General features: G+C 41.3%; 1 protein-coding gene across 43 annotated transcripts in view; it reads right to left on the minus strand.

Moving 5' to 3' along the window:
• ERC2 (ELKS/RAB6-interacting/CAST family member 2) overlaps window positions 1-17,866 on the minus strand; it is a 983,951-nt gene that overhangs the window by 181,343 nt on the left and 784,742 nt on the right. For all 43 annotated transcript variants that reach the window (XR_014823359.1, XR_002337959.2, XR_014823361.1 and 40 more), the window contains one exon: window positions 7,042-7,176. Coding sequence is in view for 15 of the 43 variants with exons in the window: in XM_021070729.2 (XP_020926388.1) it covers window positions 7,042-7,176 (135 nt within the window). In the remaining 28 variants the exon portion in view is untranslated. The remainder of the gene's footprint in view (window positions 1-7,041; window positions 7,177-17,866) is intronic.

The raw sequence follows: 17,866 nt of genomic DNA on the forward strand, positions 1-17,866 counted from the left end.
TGGGAAGAGGTGAAAGAGGAGAAAAGTTGGGGGGTAGGTGGAAGTGCAGCACAGTTTCAAGACAGACCTGGGGCCAAGAAATAAATGGGGCTTGGGAATGTTATTACCTGTCTCCTCAATGAGAATCTGATTGTAGGGATGGCTGGAAATGCCTCTCCTTTCGGAATGCTCTGCAGGACACTAACTAATTCAATCTGGGAGCTCAGGGATGTACAGCATGGACAGAGGGTGGAGAATGAAAGAGCAAGAACCTTGTTTTTATTTTCAGAGCTAACTACCTTACGGCTCTTTTGCTTATAAGAAGAGGCTAGAGGGGACATGTTTGGAGACCAGAAATCTCAAAACCCAAGAAACAAGCCTTGTAGCCTCTTTGAAGCAGAGCATAGATGTAGTCAGCCTGGGTGGGATCACTTGGAGAATTTCATTATATCTTAAACTACAATCTGTATATCTATTCCATGACCACTAGTTTGAAAGGAAAGCCAAATCTAGGTCTGGTTCTCTAGTGACCAAATTATTTGAAATCTCATGGGAAAATGAAATGTGATACAAACGCATGTCTCAGCTGAGAGGCAGCACGTGCTGGGACCACACAGTAAACAGGAGCAACAGAAAATGGACCAAAGGTCACTACTTACATCTGCAGACAGATTCTGGAAATTGCCAAGTGGAGTGGGTAATATTTAGGATTAGAGCAATCATTTTCTAGGAACAGATTAGTAGAGTGGACATCCTAGAGTTGAGGATACAAAAATAGAAAACCCAGCTTTTGCCACAATATGGTCACTATCTTAAAGCACTCCAAGAGGCTTGGCTGATCTGATGGCAACCTTGGGCCAAGCGAAACATCTTCTGCTCTGCTTACAGGGCCTGGCTTGTCCCAGGCCTTGTGTGTACAGAGGTTCAGGAATGAGTGAGCAAGGGAATGTGGGTCCTGGCAATCCACTGCCAAGGGCCCACTGTAACCCAGAGCAACTCCCCTCTCTCCCCACTCCTTGAGGATCTGTCTCTGGTGACTTCAGGGCAGTGGGAAAGAGTAAGAAGCCACATTTTCTCTGACACAGTAACAGCGGGAATAGAGAAGAGTAAAGGGGCACAGGAACATGGAAGGAAATGAAAGAAATAAAGACACAAAACAGAAGAATGGAAATAATATCAGTGAAAGCTAGGAAAAAATGGGAAGAGAACTGATGAAATGATATTTTAATTCAAATTTGTAAAATAAATCAATATAAGATAAAATTTACTACAATGCAATAGGAAAGGCAAAAACACATTTGCATTCTAAAAGAAGTTGATATTGTAGCCATGCAACTGTATTTAATATATGTGGTTGCATAACTATATCCATACTGGCATCCAAGGAGTTTTGGCCCCAGGGTACAGCACTCAGAGATTCAGACCCTCCTCTTGGCCCTATTGTGGCTCAGCTTCTCTGAGCTCTTCTTTATCTGAACAATAGGGATATTTCCATCTGCCTTTCCTATTTCCCAAAGGTACTATGGGAATAACTCACTCAACAAACATTTATCAAGTGCCTACAATGGGCCAGACAGCTGTGAATGTACTTTGCAATATGTAACAAAGAATATGAATATGACATAAAATTCAACCAAATTTTCCCATAATCAATTTAATAGGTATAATGCCTCCATGCTCCTGGACTCTGCAGGCCCTCTTTTAGAAGTAAGATTTCTTTTTCTTTTTTTCTTTTTAGGTCCAAACTGTGGCGTATGGAAGTTCCCAGGCTACGGGTCAAATCACAGCAATAGCTGCCAGCCTACACCACAACCACAGCAATGCAGGATCCAAGCGGTGTCTGTGGCCTACATATACCAAGCTCATGGCAACACCAGATCCTTAACCCACTGAGCGAGGCCAGGGATCAAACCTGCATCCTCATGGATACTAGTCAGGTTCGTTACTGCTGAAGCACAATGGGAACTCCAGAAGTAAGATTTCTACAAGTAAAACCTGACATTTAAATTTTAATTGACATCTGAATGTCTTCAAGGTAGTCAAAACTCCTTGATCCTTCCAGCTTCTGTGAGTAAACATTTCCATTCAAAGGAGGGAGAAAGAAGAGGCAAGTTCTAGACTTGGAAGGTAGCCACATATTCTGGGGTTTCCAACTCAAAAAAATGTTTATGTTTTTGCCAGTTAGGCCCCCACAAATTGGAATCAGAATGGCAGATGCTTTAACAAACAGAGTTGCATTTTGCACAAACAAAGCAGTAAGATTTAGGTCCTTAAAGACCCAACATCCAACCCCAGACCCAAACACGGAAGTATGAGTCCTGAAAGTCAGGGGCAGCCTGAACAAGCCTGGCATTTTGAGTTGAAGTGTGGTGCTCACTTTGACATCATGCCTTTCTTATCCATGAGGTTAGTCCATACCTGGGAGCCATGGAAGGAAATTAATGAAATATGACTATAAAAATCATGTGAAAAAAGAAGTTAAAGAAACCTGGCATCATTGGTAAGGTAAGGAAAGATGCTACTTAGAGAAAATAACAGAGAGTGATGATGACGGGCATTTAGGAAAAGTTGAATTTCCACTTAGCTTTTCTAAAATCAGTCTTGGTAACTTCACTAAAAATAAAAGCATGGATATGTCTCCAGCGTGCACTACTTATTTTTTTGGTCTTAATTATTTCTCACAGTTCCAGCCTGTGCCTGTTTATGTGACTACTTCTTGGTTTGAAGGATTGCTCAAGGCATTACTGGGATTTCTCTGAATGTTCTACTTGAGCATATTCAATGACTATGGCCATCCTGGGAGCCATAGGCCACCAACTACTAACTGCTCCTTTCTTGGGTAGGGGGTCTAGGCTATTAGACTGCCACACCCCACTGATTTTTCTATGTTCTCCCTCAACACTCTCCTTTTCAATCCCTGTGGGGCTGTGTATTTATGATTATCCTTGCTTCCTTGGGTCCTCATTCTTAAAATGGCTCCCTTAAGTCCAATCTATTGGGGATTTTTGGTGGGATAACTCATTTTCAGATGTTACAGTCTTTTAAAAAGACATCCTAAGAAACAAACACTCTCTCATTTTTTGCTATGCAAAGAGCAAGGAAAATTTGCCTCAAAACTCTATCTCCTGATGAAAAATACTGCTGGAAACTAGATTAGCCATGTTTTAAACCGGGTAGTCTCTTTCTTCACCTGATACTCTGAGAATAGTACTTCACAGAGCACAGACGTTACCAGAAAAGAAGGAAAAAAAAGGCTCCATGATTGCATAAGTCTGGGAAATGCTAGGTTGAATAAAACTGGAGGGCTTTCTTTCTTATATGATTTTATAGATCCTTTGATCTGTTAATTGCACCAAGACTCTCCAAGATCATGTTATAATATGCAGCACTTTCCCAGAATCCTTTTCCCACTCAATCTTTGTCTCTAGACTTTCCTCATGGGACTAATGTTCCAAAAGTTACCCTGGGAAATGCTCGTCTAGACTTATAACCCTTGGATTCAGTTTCTCCTGAGGAGAAGGAAAACCATAGTAAAGGAGAAAGGGACAGGGAAGAAATGGAAAAAGAATCTAATTCTACAAGTACCTGGCAATACTTAAATAGAATTTCCTAAGGAAAAATGAGTTTCTCTGGAAAAGTATCAAAGTGGCTTATTTTTTTATAATTCTTTATTTTTATGTGTTCTGACCTCTTAATAAAGCTCATAAGGCAATGTCAACATGTTGTAGCCCCTTTTCCAGAAGATATTATTGGTCAACCCTCAGGGCTACAGGAAAATCAGGGTTGGAAGATTCATGGGAAGGGAATCAGGAATCCCTGGAAGAGACCTTTCCCCTTTAAGTCAGTTCCATTAACATGGCACATCATGAACATTTAGTTTAAATCTCATCCAAATCAATCCATTATTCAGACTCTAATGTAGTCACATACAAATACAAAGCTGTCACTTTCTCCTAAGGAGTCCCACTCCAAGAATATTAGTATATATGATTACACAATTTTGTATAGCTTTTGTAATCAATTGGGAAAGACTTTCCATCCGTTCAATGACTGTAATACTCTGGGACTGAGATTTAAAACAATGTACGTATTGACTGGTGAATATGAAACTCCAAAAATATCCAGTACAAGGGAAGCCGTCATTGTCCTAGACCTGGGATACACTGACAAGAAGGACAACCAGCCCAGGGGATCCTGTCATCTCCATCACTGGAGTTAATGTACTCCTACCAGGGCTTCTAACTTAAGTCTCCTTCACTCATTGAAAAAGTGCACCAATGGGGCTTTACAGCCTTGCTGACTCCAATTTAAAATCACTAAGCTCTCCTTCTGGTTAAGATTTTCAGAGTGGGAGTTCCCGTCGTGGCTCAGTCATTAATGATCTGACTAGGAACCATGAGGTTGCGGGTTCAATCCCTGGCCTTGCTCAGTGGGTTAAGGATCCGGCATTGCGATGAGCTGTGGTATAGGGTGCTGACATGGCTTGGATCCTGTGTCACTGTGGCTCTGGTGTAGGCCGGTGGCTACAGCTCCAATTAATTCGATCCTTAGCCTGGGAACATCTATCTGTGGCGGGAGCAGACCAAGAAATGGCAAAAAAGACAAAAAAAAAAAAAATATATATATATATATATATTTTTTTTTTTTTCAGAGTGAACCCCACTCAGGTTCCTAAGTTAAGAACCCCTAGTTAACTATGGGCCCCCTAGTTAAGCCATAACAGCCTTTCATTTGTCTTTTTCTGATGGACATGATCCTGACCAGAACTGAATGAGACACTATATTTTTGTCCTAGGACCAGATAGCAAACTCCTTGATTGCAGGGGTTCTGTCTTATCCATCATGCTCTTCCCTAAGCTCGGCAGAATGGTGGCATGAGATATGTGCTCCAAGAATCAGCTGAATGAGCAAAGATCCAGCACAGGACTCTAGTCAGTTGAGGCCTCTCAAGGCCTGGATTTTCATCTGTAGAAGAAGATGAGGTTCTTTGCCTCTATGTCTATGGGCTTCTTAGAGTAGTTACTGAGATGAAGAATGTGAAAGTGGAAGGTCATCACCACCTTCCTAATGAGAAACATATACCAGAGGACCCGATGACATATTTTAGCCAGATATTCCTCAATGCATACTAATTCTTTCGTGGAGGGTACTACCCCTGAGCAATGATTTCCACCCTGTGACAACCTCCAGTGTCTGCAGACAAATATAAGAGGGTCAACCAAGCAGGCAAGTACCGTAGTTTAAGGATTAAATATCTTTGGAAAAGTATTCAGAGACTAGCTCTTGTTAAAAACAAACAAACAAAAAATACGTACATATCATTCACAAGGCAGATAAATCTGAACTAGTACCTATTTCTAGCAGGACACAATAGCATGTGTGTTTCTGAGGTCAAATTAAGACAGCAATCTCAGCAGGTCCTTGTGTGACTTATTCCCCCCAATTGTGCTCCAAAATCTTCTTTATGTCCCTATAGTGTTCTCTGTTCTTGTTTCTCTGGGGGAAAGCCCAGAGTGGCCTTCTAGCACTGATAAAACATTACACTTACCCCTCATGGCAGAAGATCAAGGAGCAAAGGGCAGGGGTCAAGAATGAGAATGAAGAGATTTAGTTAGAAGGATGCCAGGTATATCTGGGCAGGTGAATGTGGGAGGTGGTGGTGGTCATGAGGGATGAGAATTGAATAAAACAAATAAAACAACAACAACAAAAAACAAATCAAACCCAGAGCACAGATACACAAGATAATGACATAAAATTAATCTCTCTCTCCACTTTGCTGATCTCCAAACTGAGAGCCTTTTTTGAGAGCTAATGACATAAACCAGTGCCTTTCTTCACTTGGCTTCAGGAACCAAGATGCCCTGTGTGAATATCTTCTCCAGGGTTGAAGCCTCTGAGGGCAAATGCTTCCCAGTACAAGGAAAGGGCCAAGTTGGGGGCAGGGAGTCTTCTGGTTAGAACTGTCTCACTGCACAGCTCCAGGGAGTATGTCTTATGTTGTGTACTATGTAAATGGCACCCCTAGAGTTGTACTACTGGTAAAATACCTTGGAGACCTGAAATCTTAACTACTACAGGATGTTAGCAACAAGAAGTGAAAAGGAAAAAGAGCCAACCTAAAAAAGTTTTAGCAGTATAATAAGCAGCCCTTACTCTAGCAAAGAGTTAAACTCCTCTTTACACAGGTAACTCCAGGAAGTCTTCCCTTCACATATTCAGAAATATGTAACAAAGGCATTCACACTTATCTAGATGATTCCATTCCTTTACTTAAGACCCCATCCTTCCTGAAATTTATTACCTAAGTTACACTATTTTTACAAAAATGTCACAGTACAATAAAAGAGGAAATACTGTTAATATTAACTATATTACTATGCTAGTTTGCATTTAATTTCATAATTTCCATGAAATTTACCTTCAAGAGTTTTAATGCTAAACACTGCAAATAGTTTTTGCATTTGGTGGGTGAATGTGAATATCATTGAAAACCACAGGAGGGTTGTGCTTTTGTCAGTCCATCTATTCATTTCTTTACTTAGTCAAGGGAGAAGATAGGGTCCAAATCAAAGAAACCGGACCCCTTGACTTCACTGGCTAAAATGCAAGCAAAACTGATTTCTTCTCATGTTGTTTTACCCTACTTTTAATTTGCATCACTAAGGAATTTTCTAGGACAGTGCTCAGCAAACTCAAGGCTTCTCTGGCTGCCAAGCTCATGGAAACAAAGTGTGTTCTCTTAAACGTCTGAAAGAGACATTCCAAAGTAACCCACCATTAGATACTGAGCCAGCAACAGACTACATATCTATGAAAGAAGAAAGGAGGGGAGGAAAGAAAACGCATAACATAAATAAGAACAGACAAAACCTTAAAGAGGAAGGAGAAAGGAAAACATTTAGATTCTTTGAGTGATGGAAATAAATACCAAAGCTATTAGTTTCAGTTCAAAGAACGTATCACTTTATACTGTTTATTATTTCTTGAGGATTATTTATTTTATCTTAAAATACCCAAAAGGTAAAAGGGGTCCTAGAGGTAAGCGGCAATGCAACTGACCTGGTCAGGAGAGGGCCTGTGATTGGAATGTTGCGACCTCCCAGGAGATCGGTGGTGGTGGTGGTGGTGGTGGTGGTGGTAGTGGTGGTGGTCCTCATCGTAGTTGTCCGCCATCAGCTTCATCCTGTTCTGGGTCTGCACAGAACAAAAACCAAGGAAGCTTCCATCAGGAGCTCGAAGACCAGCCAAAGAGACTTGGGACGTAACTGTACATATAGGGCTCCCTTTCTTCCTAATCTGGAAGTGTTCACTTTTAATTAAATTGAAACTTAATAAAGAATGCACCATTCCATTAGCTTTGGTGAAAGAGGCTTTTTCACATCCTTGAAGCCATTATGTTTCTGGATCTAGATTCATACACATAAGTGTACTTCCCCCATATAATTTAAAAGGGAAAAAATGGACACATGCTAAAATGTTTTGTTTTATGTTATCAAGCGATCACAGAGATCCAGAGTAAGTTTGCAATCACATATTGCCAACGATCACATCCTACACTCTAGAGCAAGCAAGAGAAGGAAGCCCTGGATGAAGAAATGGAAAAGGGCTTCATGGAGATAGAGAGCTACAGACAAGCAGCAGTATCGCAAGACAAGGGAGAGAAATCCACTTAAAAGCTGCCAAATACAAAACTTCTGATGGAGATGGTTTGTTGCTGTGATGACTTTCAGGGAAAGGGCTCTCTACAGACATTTTAACTGATATTATTCTTTAAGGAAGTTAAACAAACAAAAACCCCTACAAAGTTGATGGAGAAGAGCTGACCACTCTAATTCACTCCCTGCTATGTTTGTCACGAGGCAACTAGATAGCACAGTTAAATCCTGATGACCATGGAATTGCACTGTTTAATTACACAGGGCAAGAAATAGATCAACAATCAATTGATCCAACAGGGTTACAGAATCAAGAAAAATGCCTAAAGAGCAAAGAAAAAGGTGGATAAGAAAAATGTGGAGACTACAACTTTGGATTTGGAAATAAGACCATCTGAGTTCAAATCCTGCTCTACTTCTTTGTTTGTTATGTGGTCTTTTGAGAGTTTACTATTTTTACATCTTAATTTCCTCAACTTGAAAGTGGGAGTGATAGTACCTCCTTTCCTGGGGTGGTTGTGAGGAGAAAGCAATATGATGGACTTCAAGTCAGTCCAAGACTGGCACATAGTGGGCATGAAAAAAAAAGTCATGCTATTATTACTATTACTGTTGTTGTTTATTGGAGGACACTTCTCCTTCTTAATACATACTGTTTCCTTTGCCTGTGATACCTCCCAGCCACCTTCCCTCACCTCTGACTTCTGTGTTTATTGCACGGCCCTTTCCTGATCCTACCCTTGAGGCCAGGTAATATGTGTTTCCTGCTCACCACAGCTCTATCAACATGGATTTATCTGCAGGTTTGTCAGTAAACTTGAGGCTGTTTCTTTCATCTGCGTCTCAGAATCTAACACAGGGCCAAGCAAATATAGATAACATTATGTACATTGCTGCAGTGAGTGACTGAAAGAAAAAGGGGCCATAATTTTGAGAGACACTGCCATTCTAGAGGTGAGCTACACAATTTTCTTCAGGCAGGGAAGGTCACTAAGAGTTGCGGACATCTCATGAGTTGCCATAACAATCCCACTAGTGGCTCATAGGAACAAGCCATCAGCACTTTAAGAAAGCTGGAAGTCAGAGTCTGGCAGAGCCTCCAGCCAGTTGGAATTTTAGTATATAATATTCTGATAATAAGTCTGGACATAGCAGCATATTCCTGTAGTATTTTTCATGTACAATCTTTTTCTGGAATTACTACTATCCTCATTTGCAGCTAGAAAATCAAGGCATAGATTTTAGCCTCCAGTCTCTTTCTTGACATAGAACAATGGAGATTTTCTGGGACTTTCAATTCTCAATCTTTAAGCTTTTCTCTTTGCCATGTTGCTAGCAAAAAGACAAATAGCTGAACAGGTAGAAATAGCTTTCTCATAAATACTTCAGTTACGTTAAGTTTTGGAAACACCTCATATCCCAATTCTATCTGACAGAGGATGTCTCATGATTTACTCACTCCATTTTAAAAAATGTGTACACTATTTGAAAGGCCCCTGAGTGTGCATAAAAAATGCATGTATATGGATAAAAATAATAAAAATAGAGAGAAAGAGCCATCTAAAAATCTAATAAAAAAAAACCCTCAGCAACATTTGGCAGCTGATAGCATTTCCATCCTTCACTTGTTCATTTAAAGTGTCAGACGACCCAATGGACAAGTTACATCTTGTGAGAAAGGGCAGGTCAGTAGAGCTGTTGCCGACCAAGCATTTAGATTCCCCTGTCCGGACTGCCCTTGTCCATGAGTCTGTGAAATTCACCATTCACACCTAAAATTCCAATATGGTCGGGAGCCTGTACTTTTGAACTCATGAACTAATAAATCTGGAATTGTTTCTTCTAATAGAATTCTGAAAGCCTGAAGGGAGTTGTAATATCTGCTATGGTCAAGAAGGAAGGGACTCGCCCAAGAATGAATAATGAAGCCTAAATGAACAAATAATAACTCTGCTATTGTAAACATCATAACGTCCTTATCCTTTGGGGAAGCTCCTGTGATTTTATGAGATTATTTTCTTACCAGTGACAAGCTTAAAGTTCCCTACCTTTGAACTGTATCCCATAAAAGAATGTACTAGCTAAACAAGATGCTATATGCAGGCCTAAATGTGTCTGCTGAAATGAGGTGTTGGAGAATAGGCATGTCATGGGATAAAGACTGTAAATGAATGATGTCATCTTTCCAATTTGGTGCTGAAATATAAATAAACCACGTTGTTCATGTGAATACCAGATCTGGGGGAAATGTACACAGAGCAATTGTGAGCGGAAGAGGCTTCTTTTGATTAGTCTGGGCTGGAAGAGAAGAGTGTGAAATGGAAATGAAAAATGAGAGTTTAGCCTGATACTTTAGACCATTTTATTTGTCTTGCTTGTAGCATATCCCCCAAACTGAGACCAATTTCTTACAGGCTGGTTGCTCGTTTTTCCTTCTATAAAAAAAGTTTGGCCAATCCTACTCGTTTAATTGTCAAATTGGAAATGGATCTCTGCATGTATATTTTTTTCAACCCGCACTACCTATCCTCATCTCCACCCAATCATACTGGTTTCTGAACAAGCCATGAATGGTTTGGAAGGATAGGAAGCCATGAATAATGCTCCCTCAAGGTGGATGGAAGAAAAACTGCAGACAATTGTAAGAAGGATTAGAATAAGGATTATACTTTAAAAAAATAATTCCAGACACATATGCCAGGTGATTTCATGTGTAATGGTTCATATCTCTGTAGCCATCAGATATACAAGATGCCTACTGCAAAGCCTTAGACAGCAAATCTTCTGGGTAGGCATAAATAAAACCTCAGGAAACCTAATACAGAGCTGGAGAGGGATAGCTTTCCATAGCACTGCACTTGGAAACTCATGGCCTCATTTAGTAGTTCACTGAAGCCCACTTTTATTTCCTTTTTAGAGTCTAACAAACTGCTGACCTGACACTTTCACCTTTGGCTAACTGTGTTATATTCGTTTTACTATATTATGTCATGACTGCTGAGACAAATCTAATCAGATTTCATTTTCTACTTCCTCTTTCTTCCAGGCACCACCTTATTTCTCTGGGGCAAGAGGTTCCTAACAGCTCTCCTGCTGCACTCTTGCCTTCCACTGAACACAATCTGTAGCCAGAGTGACATCAGATCCCTGTTCCTCCGAGGCTCCTTACTGCCCTTGGAAAGAGCCCCATCTCCTCCGCAGCTTACAAAGTTCTTGCAAGGTAACTGCTGTTCACCACCCTGCTTCCCATCCCAACTCCCCTGCCCTGGGACATGCTGATTTCTGGTCCTGTCATGCCTTTTATCCTCTCCCCCTTTACCTGAGTTATACCTATCAGTTCTTTTGATCTTAGCCTCACTACCATCACTACCAGAACTGCCTTCCCTAAATCTACCTCAGAAGTGATAAGTGTACTTCTATTGCCTTCCCCCAAATTCAGTACCTGTCCTCCACCCACATCCATCATAGCACTTACCTCAATGGTAAACAATCATGTACTTTCTTGACTTTCTCCAATACTAGGTTGAAATTCTCTTGAGGGAAGCAGTGGGTGTGAACTACCCTTGTACTCACCACCTAGCAGAGTCTGGCATATAAGTAGTAAGGAAATAAGTGTTGAAGAAACGTGTAAATGCACAATGGAATGAAGGGAAAGGGTTCATGCTACTTTGGAACAGATGAAAGGAAAAAATACACAATTAGCATCTATGATGAGTCAGCTGAGTATATAACTCTTCATGTGAGAGTTTAACTTTCCTTGTGTATTTATTTTTGGTTGTTGTTCTTGTGAGTGAGAGGGTAGGATAAATGTATAGTTTGGGAGCTGTTAGAAAAGTCAAATTCTTCATCTTTGAGAACTACTCCATTCTTGAATAAAATAGACTCACCAAAATACTCCATGTCTTTGGTAACTTAGCTCATTAAGAATAAAGAGTTTGGGGGTGTTATGGGGTTCATTTCCTTACTATCCTCTAGCCTTTGGAAGGGCAGGAATCTTTAGAATACTTCCATTAGCACCAAAAGTCAACCATGGGAACCTGAAACTGTATCCATTAACTAAAATCCCTGATGAACACCATCTGTGAAAAGGTGCCATATACTCCATTTCTCTTGACATTTCTGAAGAGTTTATCCAAGGAGCTCTTGAAACAAAATGAAAATCCTTGATTGACTAGTAATAGACTCAATAGCTTAATAGCAATATGTAGCTATAAAAGTGTAATATTAAAACTGCCTTTAAAAATATTTTAGCAAGGTGGCAATAATGAACTATGCTTTGATCAGTCATCTGGATCAAGTTAACAATAAAACCTTCATGAATATGGTTTAAATAAGAAAAAATATATAATAAGATTTGTTGCCATGGGATATGGAGATAATACCATACAATAGCAATTACTACTTTCTTCTCTCAGGTTTTCTTTTCTCTCTTTTCTGCCAGTGAAATCCAAAATAGTCCAGAACTCTTTTACTGGTCTTGCTTCAGTGAAATCAGAGTGAGGTCAACAGTTCTTGTCTCTGAGTTAAAGATGAAGAAATCAGACCACAACTGAACAGTGAGAAGGGAAGGGCTTTCCTGAACATCTACCAGGCCCACATGAAAATGGATCATAATTGAATGGGATGAATATTCCAATGCTCAGGTCACTCTGGGAGGATGAAATGATGAAGCTCTTAGGGGAATAGCTGCATTAGGGAACCTTATGGGAGTAAGTAAGAAACACTGATGGGAAGCCTTCTTCTGCGAACATGGCAAAGAAGTTCATTCAACACTTACCAAACTCTTGTAACTATAAAGACTCAAACTACTACGTTTCAGGCTAACTATTTGACCAGAATCCTCACTTTTGAGAGAGCTATCTTATGAACCCTCTTTTACAGATGAGGAAATCAAGCCCATGAGGAATAGGACTCAAATCCAGGTTTCTGACTCCAGGACCTTACAGTATATGAAGGGTAAGTTCCCACGCCAGATGCAGGCAACAAGGCAAAGATAAGTTACATGAAGAATTAGAGGACTGACTATAACACAATATGGGATGAGAAACAAGGAGAAAGGATTGGCTTACATGAGTATCTGGAGAAAGGAGAAATGCCTGCGAGCTAAGGGCTGGGACGTCAAATAAGACTCCATGGGCCAGATGACCCCTGAGCTAAGATTTGAGAGTTGGTGTGGACACAGGTATAAGGAAGAGTGGATTTAGGACATTCCATGGTAAACTCACCCTCTAATCACGAGAGGAAAAATAGGTCAATGAAAGGAGCTGAGATGCAAAACATGGCCTCTGTGTGTGTGTGTGTGTGTGTGTGTGTGTGTGTGTGTGTGTGTGTGTGTGTGTGTGTTGCTTTCTTTATTCCTTTATTGGATGTAGGGAGAGTAGGAAAAACACCTGAGATGGTAATTCACTATCTTATTTCTCAGAAAAACTTATCAACTTGAGGCATTTTGGAAGGAATTTAAGAAGAGCCATAGCCATGAGTTCGCACATGTCAAACTATGACATCTCTGGGAAAAATGGTCCAGGCTCTGGATGTCTATGTGTTCACAAATGTCTACACAATCTACGACTGCAGCATCAGTCCCACCTCGAAAACTGATTGATCTCCTCCAACTCATTCAGCTCATCAGTCCTTCCTGCCATCTGTCTGCAGCCAAACAGGACATTGATGAGACTCTCCCTCCCAGTTTTACTAAAGCCGCTTCCCTCAGTCCTTATTTATAGACAGAAAATTAGTAGTCACCATAGACAGTTTGGCTGCTATTTTTGTACCTACTCATTAAGTACCCTTATTTTATTTTATTTTTAATTGTTACAGAGAAGTCAGTGCCCCACCCATATCCTCTTGTTCCACCCTGAAAAAGTCACTTGTAGACTGGACGGGCAGTCCTGGATGTGCTGCTGCCTTCCCACATCAAGTCCTTGCACTTCTTTTAGCCAGGGGCTTCCTCTGGTCACAAGTGCAGGTTTGGCCAGAGAACAAGGCAGACCAGAATGTCGGGCAATTCCTGCTCTTAGAAAACACTTCAGTCTAGGAGAGGGGAGGAGATGGGTAAATAAGCAACATCTGAGCCCCTTAGTGGAACCACACTATATGTTTCAGAATCTCTCAATAGGTCCCCAGCAGGGTGCAGCTCTGGTTGACTATATAGGGAAACCATCAATTAATACTTTTTTTTTTCTTTTTTAGGGTCACAGCTGCAGCAATATGGAAGTTCCCATGCTAGGGGTCTAATCAGAGCTGCAGCTGCTGGCTTATGCTACAGCCACAGTAACATGGGATCCAAACCACGTCTGTGACCTACACCACAGCTCACAGCAATGCCGGATCCTTAACCCACTGAGCAAGGCCAGGGATCAAACCTGTATCCTCATGGATATTAGTCAGGTTTGTAACCTGCTGAGCCACAACAGGAACTCCCAATTAATGCATCTTTACCTGCCTTTCTCTTCCCTATCTTACTCGTCAATTTTTTTCACCATGCTTCTGTGATCGCCTCCTAGATAAACTACCTGCACCAAATCCCTATCTCTGTGTCTGTTTTTGTGGGAATCCCAGCAAGTCTAACTTCGGCACAGGACCAAGATTCCTACAACTACCAGGCAATCCCATGGACAGCTCTTGAGATTTCCCACTACCTGGGGAGACAGATGTCTCACTTTTCTTAAGGAAAACACAGAGGTCTCACACTATTCTGCTACTGCCAAATATTCACTCTGAGTCTCAAATAGAATCACTTTTTCATGAGCCTCAGTTACTGTATCTACAAATTGGGCAAGAAAGGAAAAAGAATGTCTTTAGTATGAACCAAACTCTGGCATATGGAAGTGCCCAGGCTAGGGATCAAATCAGAGCTACAGCTGCCAGTCACAGCCAGAGCCACAGCCATGCGGGATCTGAGCCACATCTGCAACCTACACCACAGTTCGCGGCAACGCTGGATCCCTGATCCACTGAGCAAGGCCAAGGATCGAACCCGTGTCCTCATGGATACCAGTCGGGTTTGTTTCTGCTGCACCACAATGGGAACTCCCTGATCTGCAATTCTTATTCCTTATTGTACATTTTGTGTATTTTTTCTTTCTTTTTTCTTCTAAAAGCAGGGGAGGGAAATTATTCTGATAAACTGCTTCCTGCTGTCACCTTAGGAACTTAAGGAATTCCCCAAAGGGTTATGGACAACAATTATAGCTGAAAGCATCATCACCTCTGTTTTGCTACAAGCCAATACAGCCCATAGGGGCAGAATTATTTATAGAGAAAATGTTCTACCTGTTTTGCTAATGATGAAGGGATTAGTACCCTTAGTAGAAAGAAAATGGGTTCAGAGTCCCCTCTGAATATTAAGGATAACTGATGGTTTCCTAGCCCTTGCTGTGTGCCAGGCAGGCATAGCACTTGGCTGTTGTCACCTCGTTTGGTCAGTCACACCATTGCTCTGATGTAGGCTGGAGGGGAGGGGCACATTCAAAATCTTTAATGCTTCTAAGGCAGCAGCCCCTAAGAACCAAGAGTGACTCAAATGCATATGACCTCAATATCAGCCCTGGTAGAGACTGTTGTTATCCCCACTTTACAGATGAAGAAACTAAGGTCTAGAAAGACTAAGAAACTTACCCAAGATCACACACTGATAGACGTGGGACTACAATTTCAGAGCTTCTTAAGTAACCACTCTCTATTCTACTGTTCAAACCCATAAAGATGATCCCTTTATTATAAAAATGAAGACTGACCTGGAAATGGGCTCTGACTCTGTGGACACTGACCCCAATCAGAGTTGATAAGAGAAGTAGATCATTTTCTATTTTAAAGTTTTCTGGGAAAAGGATGAAACTCAGACACATTATAAAATCTTGATCAAGCCCCAAAGGATTCCATATTGCTGACCAAGTCCCAATACGAATTCATGTGGTTATTCACAATCCATACTAATTTTTAATGCTTTAACCAACAAGATGGTTTCAAACCTAGGCTAATCCATTAGCAGCTGAAGACAACCAAGAAATTTCTAACATCCTGAGCATCACTGTGGTTGGTGGGGGTCTGGGAGAAGGGAAAGGCCCTAGAAGTTTCCACCACAAAGATACTTAGTTAAGCGCAGGTCTATTTAATTAAGTAGTGGACAGCACAAGCTATACTTAGCTTTTAAACACTTGTAAAGTCCTCTTCGTTCATTTATCTTACTTGTCACTGACAAGCTCTTCAAGGACTGTAACAGTATGCAGAGCATGAAGAGCCTGGGTAAACAATGCATATTTTATGTGGAGTCTAAACTGTTTCGACTCAGAGAGTGAATAGAGGGTCTTTGAAAAAACCCCCAAACTCTCTTACTAACTAAGGACATGGCCTATTATGAGTTTCTTTAGAAAGTAAGCTTCAAAATCAAATCCCCAATTTTTAATTAAAAAGAAAAAAAAGAGAAAAAGAGGGTGGGAAGAAAAGGAAGGAAGGAATAGGAGGGAGGGAGGAAAAGGGGAAAAAAAAAGGCTTTTTGCAGACATCAGAACTCAATCTCTAAACTTACATATTTTATTATCACTGGCCTAGGCAGAACTGGCATCACTAAATTATCTCTTCAACTAATGAGGTTTTTGAGGTTTTTGGGGGTTTTTTTTTTCTGTCTTTTGTCTTTTCAGGGCAGCACCTGCGGCATATGGAGGTTTTCAGGCTAGGGGTCTAAGCAGAGCTACAGCTGCCGGCCTATACCACAGCAATGCCAGATCAGAGCCACATCTGCGACCCATACTACAGCTCACAGCAACACCAGATCCCCAACCCACTGAGCGAGACCAGGGATCGAACCTGCAACCCCATGGTTCCTAGATGGATTCGTTTCTTCTGCACCACGACGGGAACTCCAACTAATGTGTTTTTTAGAAATACCTCCGGTTATGGACTAACAGAACTGGCCAAGAGACTGGAAACTGATAGCTCAATAAACTATTCCGGAACTTGAAGGGTGAATAACCCAGCAGCACCCCAGGAAGGGACAGAGAGTCTTACACAGGAAGGGTTAAGAAGAAGAGTGTCCATATATCTGGAGATATGCAAGATGATTCTCAGAGAGTAAGTGGAGTTATTCATAGTTATGGGTTTGCTTTAAGATATATTTGAATAAATTATAACATCCACATCCAACAGAGAATTCATAGCAATAGTGTCAAAAGACATGGAAAACCTTGTAAAGATGTTTTTTAAAATGACAGAAGCTTGAGTTGTCCCCATCAGCAGGAAAAAGAGCAAAGCAACTGAGAATGAGGTGGGTTACAGACAGCAGAGACTGGAAATTCAGAGCAGCCCAGAGAGAACAAATGCACTCTGAATAACTGTCAGAGGACAGAAGGACATTCTCCTAGAGGGGCTTTTGACCTCAGTGCAGAAATGGAAGCAAATGCAATTCAGGCCTGCTCCCAGTTCTAAAGCTGAGTGGAAGGGCACAAACCCAAGACCTCCTCTGCACCTCATCCCTTTCAAAACAAAACAAATGACAACAAAGAGGGGAGAGAAGGGAGGGTGTGAGCAATACAAAACATGTGGTGGGGCTGCTGGCCGGTGCTGAACCCCAGGGAGAGGGGTGGTGAGACAGCGAGGAGAGGTTTGGCAGGGTGAAGGGGGCCTGGCAGCCGGATAGTAGGAGGAAGACAGAGGGAGAGACAGCTAAAGCCTTGGACAGAGAACAAACCCCTCTCCCCAGCTGGTCTCACACTTGGGTAAAACAACTGGAGAAAATGTAAACATGCTCATTAGTAGTTTTCCAATCAGTTGAAAAACAAATGGGAAGAGAGACATGGCAGTGGAGTGGCCCAAATACCAAATCTATGAAACATTCCCTCCGGCGTTTATCTTCTCGTTGGGTTGCTTGCTGTGCTGTCCTCCCTCTGTTTTGCTTTCAGTACCCTTACTAGCTTTATATGGGATACTCTGAACTTACTCTAACTAGTTCTACGTGGAAGCAAAGTCTGAGTCACATATTCCGCTCCGGACAGAAGGTCTCCATGGACCCTTCCAGAGACACATAAACAAGACAGGCATATCATTCGCAGGTTCTTTCATGTGATCCTCCAGGCTGTCATCCCCCCAGCACACAAAAATGAAAACTCGTCTATAACCATCACTCTTCTCCCATGAAAACTTACCCACAAAGAAGAGGCAAAGTAGAACTTCTGGGTTTTTGGATCTGAAAGAAAGGTGATTTCCAGATAGGATAAAATTACATCCTAATTTCA

This window comes from Sus scrofa, chromosome 13 (assembly GCF_054392235.1).
Source record: "Sus scrofa isolate SSC_HxYL_T2T_F1_AM1 chromosome 13, Sscrofa_HxYL_maternal_Yorkshire_Landrace_v2.0, whole genome shotgun sequence".
NCBI lineage: Eukaryota > Metazoa > Chordata > Mammalia > Artiodactyla > Suidae > Sus > Sus scrofa.